Source organism: Oryx dammah, unplaced genomic scaffold, assembly GCF_014754425.2.
Source record: "Oryx dammah isolate SB20612 unplaced genomic scaffold, SCBI_Odam_1.1 HiC_scaffold_16, whole genome shotgun sequence".
Classification (NCBI taxonomy): domain Eukaryota; kingdom Metazoa; phylum Chordata; class Mammalia; order Artiodactyla; family Bovidae; genus Oryx; species Oryx dammah.
In genome coordinates, this window is record NW_024070200.1 from 13,200,884 (window position 1) to 13,216,623 (window position 15,740).

The following is a 15,740-nucleotide window of genomic DNA, read 5'->3' on the forward strand; positions in this document are numbered from 1 at the left end:
CGGATGCCATGATCTTAGTTTTCTGAATGTGGAGCTTTAAGCCAACTTTTTCACTCTCCTCTTTCACTTTCATCAAGAGGCTCTTAGTTCTTTTTCACTTTCTGCCATAAGGGTGGGGTTATCTGAGGTTATTGATATTTCTCCCGGCAATCTTGATTCCAGTTTGTGCTTCTTCCAGCCCAACATTTCTCATGATGTACTCTGCATAGAAGTTAAATAAGCAGGGTGACAATGTACAGCCTTGATATACTCCTTTTCCTATTTGGAACCCATCTGTTGTTCCATGTCCAGTTCTAACTGTTGCTTCCTGACCTGCATACAGGTTTTTCAAGAGGTAGGTCAGGTGGTCTGATATTTCCATCTCCTTCAGAATTTTCCACAGTTTATTGTGATCCACATAGTCAAAGGCTTTGGCTTTGGCTAAATCAGAAATAGATGTTTTTCTAGAACTCTCTTGCTTTTTTGATGATCCAGCGGATGTTGGCAGTTTATCTTACTGATTCTCAAACACAAGTAATTCATTGCTGTCTTTCTGCTTTGTATATTCACTTTTCTGTTTACCGTGTTGGGTTGGTTTATTTCTCTTCATTGGTTCTTTTTTTTTTTTTAATTAATTTATTTTTTATTTTACTTTACAATTCTGTATTGGTTTTGCCATACATTGACATGAATCCACCACGGGTGTACATGCATTCCCAAACCTGAACCCCCCTCCCACCCCTCCTCCCCACAACATCTCTCTGGGTCAACCCCGCATACCAGCCCCAAGCATGCCATATCCTGCATCAGACATAGACTGGTTCTTATCTTGTAACAACAAAACCTTAAAGCAATGGACCAAAAGCTGTAGAACAACAGACAAGTTACAACTTATTCAGGTCAAGCATACAGATCTTTTTTAGTCCAACTAATAAAAGGAGTCCTCTTCATCCTTCCTGGCAAACCGTCTTGGCTTCCCTATTTTATACTTCCAATCTTCTCCTTTTGGTTATGTCTGGTTCAAAGTGGGGCTTGTACCCATCACCAGTCAATGAAAGGGAATACAAATGGGCATATGCTCAAGGCCGATTGACAATTATAAGTTGTATAACAGCAGGCTGAGTTGTTTCTATCTTCCCATAATTCCATCTGTTATAATTAGATATAGAATATTCATGAGCCCTTAATGGGCTCCTAACTGCCTAACTGCCTAAGGTTTCTTGGAGAAGCCCCTGTGGTCTTTTGTATCCACTGTGTGCCTAGGACACATGTGCAAGAGTGGAAAAGTCTCTGTAGTTATTTTGTAGTGAATCTGTGAGCCCTGCTGTGTGTGTCTGGGATGAAGTTTAGAGATCAGCTTGCATCCCTTTCAGCCAGGCCTCCCCTTGTGGCTCCTAACTTCCTACTTAGCAACCCTAATCAATCAACCCTAATCAACTCCCTATTAAGTCCCATTCTTCTTTCTGGACACAGTTATGAAGCTCTCTTTGGCAGACTGTCTTCCCTTAACCTCATTGTAGGTAGTTGGTATGACCTTTTATCATTTTTGTTTGTCCTCAGGCACTCAATCCCACGATGACTGAAGTATTTTGTAGTCACTTGTTGGTTTCTGAACCTTCCTAGATGGATGTTGTATAAAAGATGATAGGTTTGAATAAACTCCTTGTCTTGAAGATTTTTAAGGAAAATGACCTTTGGTACTCTTTGAAAGAGACAGTTAATTGGAAATTCTAACTGCCTGTCCTTTAGGTTTTTCTAAGCATGCTTCTGTACTTGGTAGCAGCTGATTGGCTGTTTCCACAGTTAAGTGAACTACTAAACCAGTAAGCTGTGAAAACTCGGCTCCCAATTTGGGTTCTTCTTTGTCAACTTATATGGAAGAAAGCTTGGGGAAATATAAAAAAGAAAAGTACAACTGGTTGGGCATCCCAGTGAGAGGAAATTACAGTAAGAAATAAAGGCCCCACTATAGCATGAATTTACAGTGTAATCACTTCCATGATAATATAAATACCAGATGGTGAGGGAGGTAGGTTCCTTCTCTGGGACAATATCCAATATTTATTTGGTGCCAGAGAATAGAAATGCCCAGATATGTGCCCTATATCTGACCATTACATGAAACTTATAAGCGTTAAATGGGAATAAGCGGAGGTAATTTGACTGTTAAGCATGAGTAGGAGAGTATGATATGATAAGGATAAAGAGGTTGCTTCAATGTATAAAAATATGGATTCAGAGCTAATATTTATCAAGTGCTTATTCTGTGTAAAGTAGCTGTTGGATGTGTTAGTATATTCAGTTCTTTTCACAACAACCCTCTGAAGTAGGCCCTATTTGACTGAATAGAAAATGAACCTGAACCTGAAGAAGTTATGTCACTTTCCAGTGGTCAAATATCTTAGTGGAGGAACTAAAGGTCCTCTGACTCTGCTATCTGATTAATCTTTTGTTTAAATCATTACCAGTTTCCTCACCCAACAGTTATTCTTTTTTTTTTTTTTTTTCATGATCACACTTTCCTGATATTTAACTCTTGAGCCAGCCTTTAGAGACTCAGGAGAAACCTGCAAACTTCTGGAGAAACCTCTTTTACTTCAAAAAGTGGGGGGCACGTAGGATCCCAAACAAAGTGAGAAGGTCCGGAAGAGTCCTGTTTAGTTTCAAGATCAAAGTGTTAGCAGAGTTGGTTCCCTTTGAGAGCCACAAGGAAGGAACCGTTCCAGGCCTCTCACCTTGGCTTATAGCTAGATGGCTGCCTTCTCCCTGTGTCTTCACATCATCTTCCCTCTGTGTGAGCGTGTGTCCAAAATTTTCCCTTCTTATAAAGACACCAGTCATGTTGGATTAGTGCCTACCCTAATGATTTCATTTTAGCTTAATTACTTCTGTAAAGACACCCATCTCCAAATATGACCACATTGTGATATATGTGGGGCTTGGAACTTCAGCATATGAATTTGGTGGGTGGGAAACAGTTTGGCCCATAACAGATACTTGCTAACACACAGTGGTGTGCATTACAGAATAACACCGAGGCTGGGAGATTCTTCATGGAAACAAGCCTGTGCTTGCCCAGGGAAGATGTTACCTCGTCCTTCAAGGTTGTTTGCTGCAAACACAACCCTGAGAAAAGGGCCTTGCATTCCTGGTACCCAGTAAGGATGTGCAGGGGTGCTTAGGAGTCACGTGGGTTGTCTCTTTCAAGAGCATTTCAGTCAGAATCTTAGATCAAGGACAACTGTATCATCCCCAGAGTCTTTATCAAGTCAGGTTGTGTTCTATACAGCTGTAGAATTAATCACGCCTCTCTAGCAGTTACATGGATTGCAGAAAAAGCTGAGTCACAGCTCTTTAGTTTACAATAATTTTATTTATAAATATCTTTCTCACCACCTAAGGAGTAAGTGTAGAATTTAGTCCATTGTTTCCTGCTTTTATCACATAATGAGAAATATTTTTAATTCAAAAGAGAGATGTTTTCTTTACTATGCTGTTGTTTATAGCAAAAGGGACTAAAAAGTATGTTCAGAGTAAATGAATGAAAACAATTCTTGTTTCTTCTAACAGATGGAATTGCCATATTTACATGTTCTGATTTTACTTTTGAACATGTTTGACTTTTCATCAGGAATAACATATAATAAAGGTAGGTTTCAGACTCTTACTCTCTAAAATAGAGAAAAGCTCCTCAGGAGTTTCCCTTTATAGCCTTTCCTCACTAACACTAACACTTTTTTCTTTTAGCACTTCTTCTTTATCTTATCTTCCAGTTTTTCCTGGGTACTATCTATTGTAGTAGAGGTTTCTAATAATATCATTGTTCACATTGTGACTTTTCTTTAGCGATAGCATTTCATTACTTGTAAGTCATACAATTAAATTTTAAGAAGCATTTTATATTTACAAAGCTTGAATTATTTGGATATATCTTTTTGATTTTTCCTCCATGAATGGTTACATGTAAGATGAATTGTAAACTGAGTTATAGGCTAATAATCTGAGAATTTTCTGAAATTAATGCACAGATCAAGTTGATGAATAGGATTTTGATGGTGTTAAACTTTATAAAAGGAATAAGACAAATCCACCTCTATTTGTGCAGATTGTATAGCTTCTGTAGTATCTAAAATTGGAATATAATAGATGCTCAAAAAAATTGTTGACTGAGTGGATGGAGACACTTCAGGCTGTCTTCTACATATGGATGTGTTGCAGAATTGGATGAGTTGTGGAGTGAATCAGTTCTATTTCCTATATCTACTGGATATTACACAAATATGGATATAAACTAAGATTACAGTGTCACTGGCAAACTTATGAAACTTCGGAGAAGAAAGAGTATATACTTCCAACTGGGCACAGGATGGAGTCAGAGAAAACATTGCAGGAAAGATAGCAATATATATGGGTCCCCCAAATGTCTATGCAGGCATGTGGAGGAGTATCCCACAAAGACAGCACAAGGATAAGTGATCTAAGGATAAGTGATTTTTCAATCCCATCTTTCAACTTTGTAAAGGTTTTTATTGAAAAAGTTTTAGCAAGCTTCCATCTTTCTGTATATCAGATTTTTTGCATTTAAATAGTTTCAAACTTTATTGAAATTTCATTTGAGATATTTAAACTAAGTAAAAATTCCATTTCAAATTTCTAGAGTATTACAGATATGGCATTAATTATAGGTGATATATTTATGAGATTTCCTACAACAAAATCACATATTAATGTAAACATTTCCCACTACCCATATTCAAAATGCTCTTTCCATAGCATGCACTTTTAAAGGTATTTGATTTCATGTTCCTTGTCCAAATGAACCTACAGTTTGAAAGGACATATTGAGTCCTGATTTACTTTTTTGAAACTGTCAGCATATTCCTGACAGCCATTTTTCATTTCAAAAAGATCAGAAAATTAAAAAACACTTTTTCAAATATGATATTAAAAAATCCCTAACTCATCTTTAAATTAAATAGGTTTTTAAAAAGTATTTTGCCATTGTATATCACCAAAACCCATGCTTATTATAGAAGATGTCTGTAGTCACTCTTCATCTAGCCTTATCTATGATGGGCTTCAGTACTTTGCTGCATCTGGCTTTAACTTCATTCTGCCAAAGAAAACCAGAGCTGGACAGTATTTAAAGCTGTAATACCACAGTTTATTCAGGGACTGTTCTAGCTGAGGAAAAATATCTCAGTATAGAACTAGCCTCAGTTCCAAACACAGCATAGACAAGTGGCTTAAAACTCAACATTAAAAAAACTAAGATCATGGCATCTGGTCCCATCACTTCATGGCAAATAGAAGGGGAAAATGTGGAAACAGTGACAGACTTTATTTTCCTGGACTCCAAAATCACTACTGATGGTGACTGTGGCCATGAAATTAAAAGATGCTTGCTCCTTGGAAGGAAAGCCATGACAAAGCTAGACAGCATATTAAAAAGCAGAAACATCTCTTTGCTGACAAGGTTCTGATTTTTCCAGTATCATGCATGGATAAGAAAGTTGGTCCATAAATAGGAGGCTGAGCGCCTAAGAATTGATGCTTTTGAAATTAGTTTTCGAAACTAGCTTCAACATTTTCAGTTCAGTTCAGTTCAGTAACTCAGTCGTGTCCGACTCCTTGCGACCTCATGAATCTCAGCATGCCAGGCCTCCCTGTCTATCACCAACTCCCGGAGTTCACTCAGGCTCACGTCCATCGAGTCAGTGATGCCATCCAGCCATCTCATCCTCTGTCGTCCCCTTCTCCTCCTGCTCCCAATCCCTCCCAGCATCAGAGTCTTTTCCAATGAGTCAACTCTTTGCATGACTTGGCCAAAATACTGGAGTTTCAGCTTTAGCATCATTCCTTCCAAAGAAATCCCAGGGCTGATCTCCTTCAGAATGGACTGGTTGGATCTCCTTGCAGTCCAAGGGACCCTCAAGAATCTTCTCCAACACCACAGTTCAAAAACATCCAATTCTTCATGCTCAGCTTTCTTCACAGTTCAACTCTCACATCCATACATGACCACAGGAAAAACCATAGCCTTGACTAGACGGACCTTTGTTGGCAAATGGAGAAAACCCTTGGGGAGTCCCTTGGACTGCAAGGAGATCAAACTAGTCAATCTTAAAGGAAATCAACACTGAATATTCATTGGAAGGACTGATGTTGAAGCTGAAGCTCCAATACTTTGGCCACCTGATGCACAGAGCTGACTCATTGAGAAAGACCCTGATGCAGGAAAGATTGAGGGAAGGAAGAGAAGAGGGTGACAGAGGATGAGATAGTTAGATGGCATCACTGACTCAATAGACATGAGTTTGAGCAAACTCAGGGAGGTAGTGAAGGACAGGGAAGCGTGGCATGCTGCAGTCCAAGGGGTCACAAAGAACTGAACATGACTTAGCACCTGAAAAACAACAGCAATTGTATCTTTAAAATGAAAAAATGGGAGATTAACTTTATCTAGAGTGATGAGAATTTAAAATATACAATTATAATTTTTATTCTTTTAAAAATATTTCCTGTTTAAAAATATGTTTTTAATGGAAATTCTTCTTTAATGACCTAATTTAGGCGATACAGAGGCACGCTTTGCTTGTGATAGTGAAGGGATTCCCCCAAAGGATGAAATGATCAAATTGTATCTTTCCTCTGATGACTTGGTAAGGTCCATTACTAATAGCATGTGTTTTACAATCCCTTGTACTCCTTTTAAGTCCAAATGTGAAACCAGTAGCACTGTACTCTTTTCAAATATCTTCTACTATTTTCAGACTTCAAGAGGTGAAATTAGATATAAATAATTATCCTTTCTAACCGTTCTATTTCATTTCCCTTGGATCAAGTGAAATATTTCATTTAGCCATTGAACACGCTGAGTAGTTTACCTTTTTTTTTTTTTTTAAATGACTCCTTCCTCTTTTTAAAAAAAGATTGGCCATAACAATCTTCATTTTTTATGAATTTGATTTGTTCATTTGAAGTTTGACAGATGTAGCCTGTTAGAGAAAGAACATTACCTCACATGAACTTGGGAAAGAATCTTTTCCTTTCATAACAAGTACCACATTGCAGTTGTCATTTTGGGTAAGGGTTATTTGATTCCTTTGATTCAAATAATGGCAAAGTTTAAAAAGCATGACAAAATAAAATGTTGTTAAGATAGTCATGAAGCAAATGCTAACAAAAATATAAGTTAATGAAAATTGCACAGATTGTCTAAAAATCCATGATAAATACAAAAAAAAAAAAAAAAAAAGGAAAAGAAAAAGAAAAATGCTCCATAAGGACAAATACATTTATCCTAAAGTCTGCTTTGACTTAGTTCCCCATTCCTTCTTGATATGCCAAACATATATTTAATTTATTATTTACAGCTCTTATGAAGTTCATGCCCTTTGAGTCACACACGTCTTTGCTGTTTGTGATTAAATATTATGGGAAATTAAGAAGGAAATGACAACTCACTCCAGTATTCTTGCCTGGTAAAGCCCATGGACAGAAGAGCCTGGAGGGCTACAGTTCATGGGGTTGCAAAGAGTCAGACATGACTGAGTCTCTGAGCACATATTTTAGAAAAGAAATGGGCTCTAGAGAAAGAGAGACTTACAGAACTGGGGTCAAATTTTGGTTCTACCATACATGGGCTGTGTGGCCTAGGGCAGGTTACCTAACCTCTCTAATCTTCAGTTTTGTCCTTTGTGAAGGCGAATTATAACCTAGTTTTTGGATAGTTGTAATGTGCTAGTTCTAGAAGGGGCTTCCCTCATGGCTCAGCCAGTAAAGAATCCGCCTCAATGCGCGAGACCTGAATTGAATCCCTGGGTTGCAAAGATCCTCTGGAGGAGGGCATGGCAACCCACTCCAGTATTCTTGCCTGGAGAATTCCATGGACAGAGGAGCCTGGTGGGCTACAGTCCATGGGGTCAAAAAGAGTCAGATACGACTGAGAGATTAAGCACATCACAGCACAGTTCTAGAAGAGGAATTAGTAGAAATAATAGTTAACATTTATAAAGTATTAATGTGTGTCAGGCATTTTTCTAAGCATTTTCATGTTCATTATAACATTTAATGTTCTTTAAGATAAGTACTATAGGGAAGTACTGAACCTCTCCTCTTAGGTTCTGTGGCTGGGGCCTGTAAAATAAACTGACAAAAGACAGATTAAGCAGGAGATAAATAGGAACTTTGGGAATTCCCTGGCAGCCCAGTGGTTAGGACTCGACACTTTTACTGCCATGGCCTGGGATGAATCCCTGGTTGGGGAACTAAGATCCTGCAAGCTGCAGGGCACAGCCAAAAACAGAGAAAAGTTTATTTACACATGCAATGCACATACGCATAGGAGAACTCAGTGATGAGTAACTCAAAGTGGTGCTTAGAATTTGGAGCTTATATACCATCTTAACAGCAATAAATTGTGGAGAAGTGATAGCACCTTTCTGTTTGGGTTTATCTCCCGGTTAACCCCCTTAGTATACAAATTCCATTAGGTCAAGGATTTTTGCCTGTTTTGTTCACTTCTGTTTCCCTAGCACCAATGACACTGCCTGCTTCATGGTAAGGGCTTGGTAAATATCCTTGGAATGAATGTTTCCTCATTTTATAGATAGGGAAACTGAAATTCAGATAGGTAACTCGCCCAGAGTGACCTCTACTAGGAGAACCAAATGAGGTGAAGCTTGTCTTATCTATATTGGTTTTCAAGAAAATCCATTGATGATCACTACCTTTTCATTTACCTTCTCACAACTGGGAAATATTCAATAAAAATGCAGTGAAATGATTTTGCTTCATACACTTGCTTCTTATTTATTTAGACACAAAATAATGATGTTAATAAAATAGAAATTTCTACATGTGATATAGCATTAGGCTTTGATTCTATGTTTATTAAATATAATAACTTTATGACCATTTCTATGACAGAAAATATTATTATAGGATAGATTGAAATCTGTTATGACACTAGCATAATAGCTTACTGACTTTTGAAAAATGTACTTTTCAAAATAGATTTTTTTTTAATTTTATTTTTACTTTATTTTACTTTACAATACTGTATTGGTTTTGGCATACATTGACATGAATCCGCCACGGGTGTACATGAATTCCCAACCATGAACCCCCCTCCCACCTCCCACCCCACATCATCCCTCCGGATCATCCCCGTGCACCATCCCCAAGCATCCTGCATCCTGCATCCAACATAAACTGGCGATTGGTTTCTTACATGATAGTATGCATGTTTCAATGCCATTCTCCCAAATCATCCCACCCTCTCCCTCTCCCTCAGAGTCCAAAAGTCCACTCTACACATCTGTGTCTCTTTTGCTGTCTTACATACAGGGTCATCATTACCATCTTTCTAAATTCCATATATATGTGTTAGTATACTGTATTGGTGTTTTTCTTTTGAAGTTAAATACTAGAATTACTAGAGATAGTAATCTTTAGCAGCATTTACTTTTCATAGATTTCTCCTCACTTTAAATTAATGTAAAACACGCTTCCCTTCATTAAATTGTCACTACTTGTTTTTGTTTTTCTCTTTCCCAAAGAAAATCCATTGTTTTTTCCAATCTGAAGTTGAGTTTACTACAAAGGATTTTCTCAGCGTATTCACATCAGCAGGACTTGCTCCCAGCCTGGAAATCATAAATAGTACATACACGGGGATCTTCCACTTTAATTTAACTTTGGTAATTACATTTTATTTTATTCTGTGATATATTATTAACAAGAATACTGTTCCTTTTAGCATGTGTTTTTAAAAACAGCTAATCTGGCAATATCGTTTAAATCCAATAATACATTGCTATACTTTTTACTTTAAACAGTCATATTCTTTTAAGAAATTAAGAGAAGAAAAGAAAAAGATTCATATTTTTTATTCACATATTCATTATTTCCACTGCTCTTCATTCTTTTCTGTAAGTATAAGTTGCCATCTGGTGTCATATTCCTTCAACAATGAGGAACTTTTAGCATTTCTTACAGAGCAGGTGTGTTGCTGCTACTGCTGCTAAGTCGCTTCAGTCGTGTCCAACTCTGTGCGACCCCATAGACGGCAGCCCATGAGGTTCCCCCGTCCCTGGGGTTCTCCAGGCAAGAACACTGGAGTGGGTTGCCATTTCCTTCTCCAATGCATGAAAGCAAAAAGTGAAAGTGAAGTCGCTCAGTCGTGTCCGACTCTTAGCGACCCCACAGACTGTGGCCCACCAGGCTCCTCCATCTATGGGATTTTCCAGGCAAGAGTACTGGAGTGGGGTGCCATTGCCTTCTCCGACAGAGCAGGTGTTAATTCTCTGGATGTTTTTTTCCTTTGAAAATGTCTTTATTTCATTTTTGGGGGGTAGGGAGGGAGGGTAGCAACTTTATTAAGATATAATTTACATGCCATACAATTTGCCTACAGTGTACGATTAAATGGTTTTTAGTAATTCACAGAGTGCAACCATCACTACTATCTAATATTAGAACACTTTCACCATTTCCAAAAAGACAGCCCATACCCACTGACAGTCACTCCCCATTACACTTTCTGCTCCCCAGTATTAAGCAACCACTAATGTACTTCCTGTCTCTCTGGATTTGCTTATTTGAACATTTCATGTAAATGAAACTGTATAATATGCAATATTTTGTGAATGGCTTCCTTCAAGTTATCATAATATTTTCAAGGTTCATCATGTGATAGTATATATCAGTACATAATCCTTTTCAATGACAAATTATATTATGATCTCCTTCATGGATCACAGTCTTGTCATGGCAAAAAGGCTTATATAACTCAATGAAGCTATGAGCCATGCTCTGCAGGGCCACTCAAGACAGGTTATAGTGAAGAGTTCTGACAAAATGTGGTCCACTGGAGCAGAAAATGCCAAACCACTACACAGTCTTGCCACAAGAACTCCATGAACAGTAGGAAAAGGCAAAAAGATATGACACCAGAAGATAAGCCCCCTAGGTTGGAAGGTGTACAATATGCTACTGGGGAAGAGTAGAGGGCAATTATGAATTGCTCCAGAAAGAATAAAGTGGGTGGGCCAAAGTGGAAATGACACTCAGTTGTGGGTTTGTCTGGTTGGGTAAGTAAAGTCTGATGCTGTAAAGAACAATATTGCATAGGCACCTGAAAGTTAGGTCCATTAATCAAGGTAAATTGGATGTGGTCAAGCAGTGAACATTGAGTTCACTGGCAAGATGAAATGGCAAGAGTGAACATCTTAGGAATCCATGAACTAAAATGGACGGGAATGGGCAAATTTAATTCAGATGACCATTATATTTACTACTGTGGGCAAAAATCCCTTAGAAGAAATGGATTAACCCTCATAGTCAACAAAAGAGTCGAAATGCAGTAGTTGGGTGCAATCTCAAAAATGACAGAATGATCTCACTTCATTTCCAAGGCAAACCACTCAACATCACAGTAATTCAAGTCCAGGCCCAGCCACTGATGTCAAAGAGGCTGAAGTTGACTGGTCATATAAAGACCCAAAACAACATCTAGAACTAACACACACACACACACACACACACACACACACACACACAAATGTCCTTTTCATCAGAGGATTGGAATGCAAAAGTAAGAAGTCAAGAGATACTGTAACAGCAGGCAAGATTGGCTTTTGAGTACAAAATGAAGCAGGGCAAAGGCTAACAGAGTTTAGTCAAGAATATACACTCATCATAGCAAACACCCTTTTCCAATAACCCAAGTGATGACTCTACACATGGATATCACCAGATGGTCAATACTGAAATCAGATTGATTGTTCTTTGCACCCAAAGATGGAGAGGCTCTAGACAGTCAGCAAAAACAAGACCTGGAGCTGTGGCTTAGATCATAAGCTTCTTATTGTCAAATTCAGACTTAAATTGAAGAAAGTAGGGAAGACCAGTAAGCTATTCAGGTATGACCTAAATAAAATCCCTTGATTGTATAGTGGAGGTGATGAATGGATTCAAGGAATTAGATCTGATAGACAGAGTGCCTGAAGAACTATGGATGGAGGTTTGTAACATTCTAATGGAGGCAGTAACCAGAATCATCCCCAAAAAAGAAATCTAAGGAGGCAAACTGGTTGTCTGAGGAGGCTTTACAAATATATGAGAAAAGAAAAGAAGTAAAAGACAATGGAGAAAGGGAAAGATACACCCAACTGGGGCATCCCTTGTGGTTCAGTTGGTAAAGAGACTGCCTGCAATGCAGGAGTCCCAGGTTTGATCCCTCGGTCAGGGAATATCCCCTGGAGAAAGAAATGGCAACCCACTCCACTATTCTTGCTTAGAAAATCCCATGGACAGAGGAGCCTGGCAGGTTGCAGCCTGTGGGGTTGCAAGTGTTGGGCATGACTTAGCAACTAAACCACCACCACCACCATACACAACTGAATGCAGCATTCCAGAGAATAGCAAGGAGAGATAAGAAGGCCTTCTTAAATGAACAATGCAAAGAAATAGAGGAAAACCGTAGAATGGGAAAGACTAGAGACTGCTTCAAGAAAATTGGAAGGACTTCTTTGGTGGTCTAGTGGTTAACAATCTGCCTGCCAATGCAGGGGACCCTGGTTTAATCCTTGATCCAGAAATCCCACATGCTGCAGAGCAACTAAGCCCATAACTATTTAGCCTGTGCTCTCTATTTCTGCTTTATTGACTATGCCAAAGCCTTTGACGGTGTGGATCACAATAAACTGTGGAAAATTCTGAAAGAGATGGGAATACCAGACCACCTAACCTGCCTCTTGAGAAATCTGTATGCAGGTCAGGAAGCAACAGTTAGAACTGGACATGGAACAACAGACTGGTTCCAAATAGGAAAAGGAGTACATCAAGGCTGTGTATTGTCACCCTGCTTATTTAACTTATATGCAGAGTACATCATGAGAAACACTGGACTGGAAGAAATACAAGCTGGAATCAAGATTGCCTGGAGAAATATCAATAACCTCAGATATGCAGATGAGACCATCCTTATGGCAGAAAGTGAAGAGGAACTAAAAGGCCTTTTGATGAAAGTGAAAGAGGAGAGTGAAAAAGTTGGCTTAAAGCTCAACATTCAGAAAACGAAGATCATGGCATCCAGTCCCATCACTTCATGGGAAATAGATGGGGAAACAGTGGAAACAGTGTCAGACTTTATTTTTTTGGGGCTCCAAAATCACTGCAGATGATGACTGCAGCCATGAAATTAAAAGACACTTACTCCTTGGGAGAAAAGTTATGACCAACCTAGATAGCATATTCAAAAGCAGAGACATTACTTTGCCAACTAAGGTCCGTCTAGTCAAGGCTATGGTTTTTCCAGTGGTCATGTGTGGATGTGAGAGTTGGACTGTGAAGAAGGCTGAGTGCCGAAGAATTGATGCTTTTGAACTGTGGTGTTGGAGAAGACTCTTGAGAGTCCCTTGGACTGCAAGGAGATCCAACCAGTCCATTCTGAAGGAGATCAACCCTGGGATTTCTTCGGAAGGAATGATGCTAAAGCTGAAACTCCAATACTTTGGCCACCTCATGCAAAGAGTTGACTCACTGGAAAAGACTTTGATGCTGGGAGGGATTGGGGGCAGGAGAAGAAGGGAACAACTGAGGTGAGATGGCTGGATGGCGTCACTGACTCGATGGACACGAGTCTGAGTGAACTCCTGGAGTTGGTGATGGACAGGGAGGCCTGGCATGCTGCGATTCATGGGGTCACAAAGAGTCGGACACAACTGAGCGACTGAACTGAACTGAACTAGGCCCCTTGGAGAAGGCAATGGCAACCCACTCCAGTGTTCTTGCCTGGAGAATTCCAGGGACAGGGGAGTCTGGTGGGCTGCAGTCCATGGGGTCGCTACAAGTTGGATACTACTGAAGCAACTTAGCAGCAGCAGCAGCAGCTAGACCCCTAGAGTCACACCTGCTGAAGCCCATGGGCCCTAGAGCCCATGCTCCATAAGAAGAGAAGCCACCACAATGAGAACCCGAGGCACCACATCTAGAGAGTGGGCCCTGCTTGTCAGAACTAGAGAAAGCCTGTGTGCAGCAACAAAGACAGAGCTCAAGCAAAAGTTAAAAAATTAAGAAATGAAAATTTTAAGAAATAAAATGAAAATTAGAGATATCAAGGGGACATTTCATGCAAGGATGGGCATGATAAAGGACATAAGTGGCAAGGACCTAACTGAAGCAGGAGAGATTAAGAAGAGATGGCAAGAATATACAAAAGAACTATACAAAAAAAGGTCTTAACGACCCAGATAACTGTGATGATGCGGTCACTCACTTAGAGCCAGACATCTTGGAGTGTGAAGTCGAATGAACCTTAGAAAGCAAACAAAAGTGGAGGTGATGGAATTCCAGCTGAGCTGTTTCAAATCCTAAAAGATGATGCTGTTAAAGTGCTTCACTCAATGTCAGCAAACTTGGAAAACTCAGCAGTGGCCACAGGACTAGAAAAGGTCAGTTTTCATTCCAGTACCAAAGAAGAGCAACGCCAAAGAATGTTCAAACTACCACACAGTTGCATTCATTTCACATCCTAGCAAGGTAATGCTCAAAATCCTTCAAGCTAGGCTTCAACAGTGTATGAACCAAGAACTCCCAGATGAACAAGCTGGATTCTTTCCATTTATTTAGGTTTTCTTGAATTTCTTTCAGCAATGTTTTGTTGTTTTCAGAGTATAATTTTGCACTTCTTTTGTTAAATTTATTTCTAATGTTTCATTCTTTTTAATGCTGTTGTAAAGAGAATTGCTTTCTTATTCTCATTTCCAGATTGTTCTTTGCAAGTATATAAAAAATACAATTAATTGTTGTATCTGAGATCCTGAAAACATACTGAACTCACTTATAAATTCTAGTAGGTTTTTAGTGGTCACTCTAATTTTTGAAAGATTATTTTGTAAGATGTAGAATTTCTGAGTGATTTCATTTGCTTTAAGCATTTTGAATATGTGTCACCTGACATCATTTTTCCTGAATGAGAAGTCAACTATTAATTTTGTTATTGTCCCCTGTATGTAATGTGGCATTTTCCTGTTAGTGCTTTTAAGACATTCTCTTTGTATTTACGCTAATTGAGATTCTCTAGGCTATTTGGATTGTAAGTTTACAAAATTTCGAAAGTTTTCAGCCACTACTTCTCCAAAGAAATGTTCTGCCCCTTTCTCTCTTTTCCTGCCTGGGACTCTAACTGGGCATTTTTTTTTTCCAAATAGTAAAAGATGTTTATCAGTTTCACAATCAATAGCCAGACAAAAAATAAAAATTACAATTGCAAGCCATAATGGGAACATAATTAACTTAACAATATAAAATAATTACATACAATCTGGGGGTTGTCAAGCAGAGTGATGTGGTAAGTGGAAGTGCATACATGCACATGTTTTCATCCACCCAGCCAGTCTATATCTTTTGACTGGTGCATTTAATCTATTTACATTTAAGGTAATTATCAATATGTATGACCCTATTACTGTTTTCTTAATTGCTTGGGGTTTATTTTCTGTAGATCTTTTCCTTCTCTTGTATTTCCTGCCTGGAGAAGCTTCTTTAGCTGTAAAGCTGGTTTGGTGGTGCTGAATTCTCTTAACTTCTGCTTGTCTGGAAAACTTTTGATTTCTCGATCAAATCTGAAGGAGAGTCTTGCTGGGTAGAGTATCTGTGGTTGTAGGTTCTTCCCTTTCATCACTTTAAATATATCATGTCATTCCTTTCTGGCTTGTAGAGTTTCTGTTGAGAAATCAGCTGATAACCTGATG

The 15,740-nt window shown here is 38.8% G+C and overlaps 1 protein-coding gene across 1 annotated transcript in view; it reads left to right on the forward strand.

Moving 5' to 3' along the window:
• Window positions 1-3,549: 3,549 nt before the first annotated feature.
• The window catches only part of CATSPERB (cation channel sperm associated auxiliary subunit beta), a 125,053-nt gene continuing 112,862 nt past the window's right edge, over window positions 3,550-15,740 (forward strand). The window contains exons 1-3 of the mRNA XM_040256636.1: window positions 3,550-3,628; window positions 6,553-6,641; window positions 9,543-9,683. Coding sequence (XP_040112570.1) covers window positions 3,550-3,628; window positions 6,553-6,641; window positions 9,543-9,683 — 309 coding nt within the window. The remainder of the gene's footprint in view (window positions 3,629-6,552; window positions 6,642-9,542; window positions 9,684-15,740) is intronic.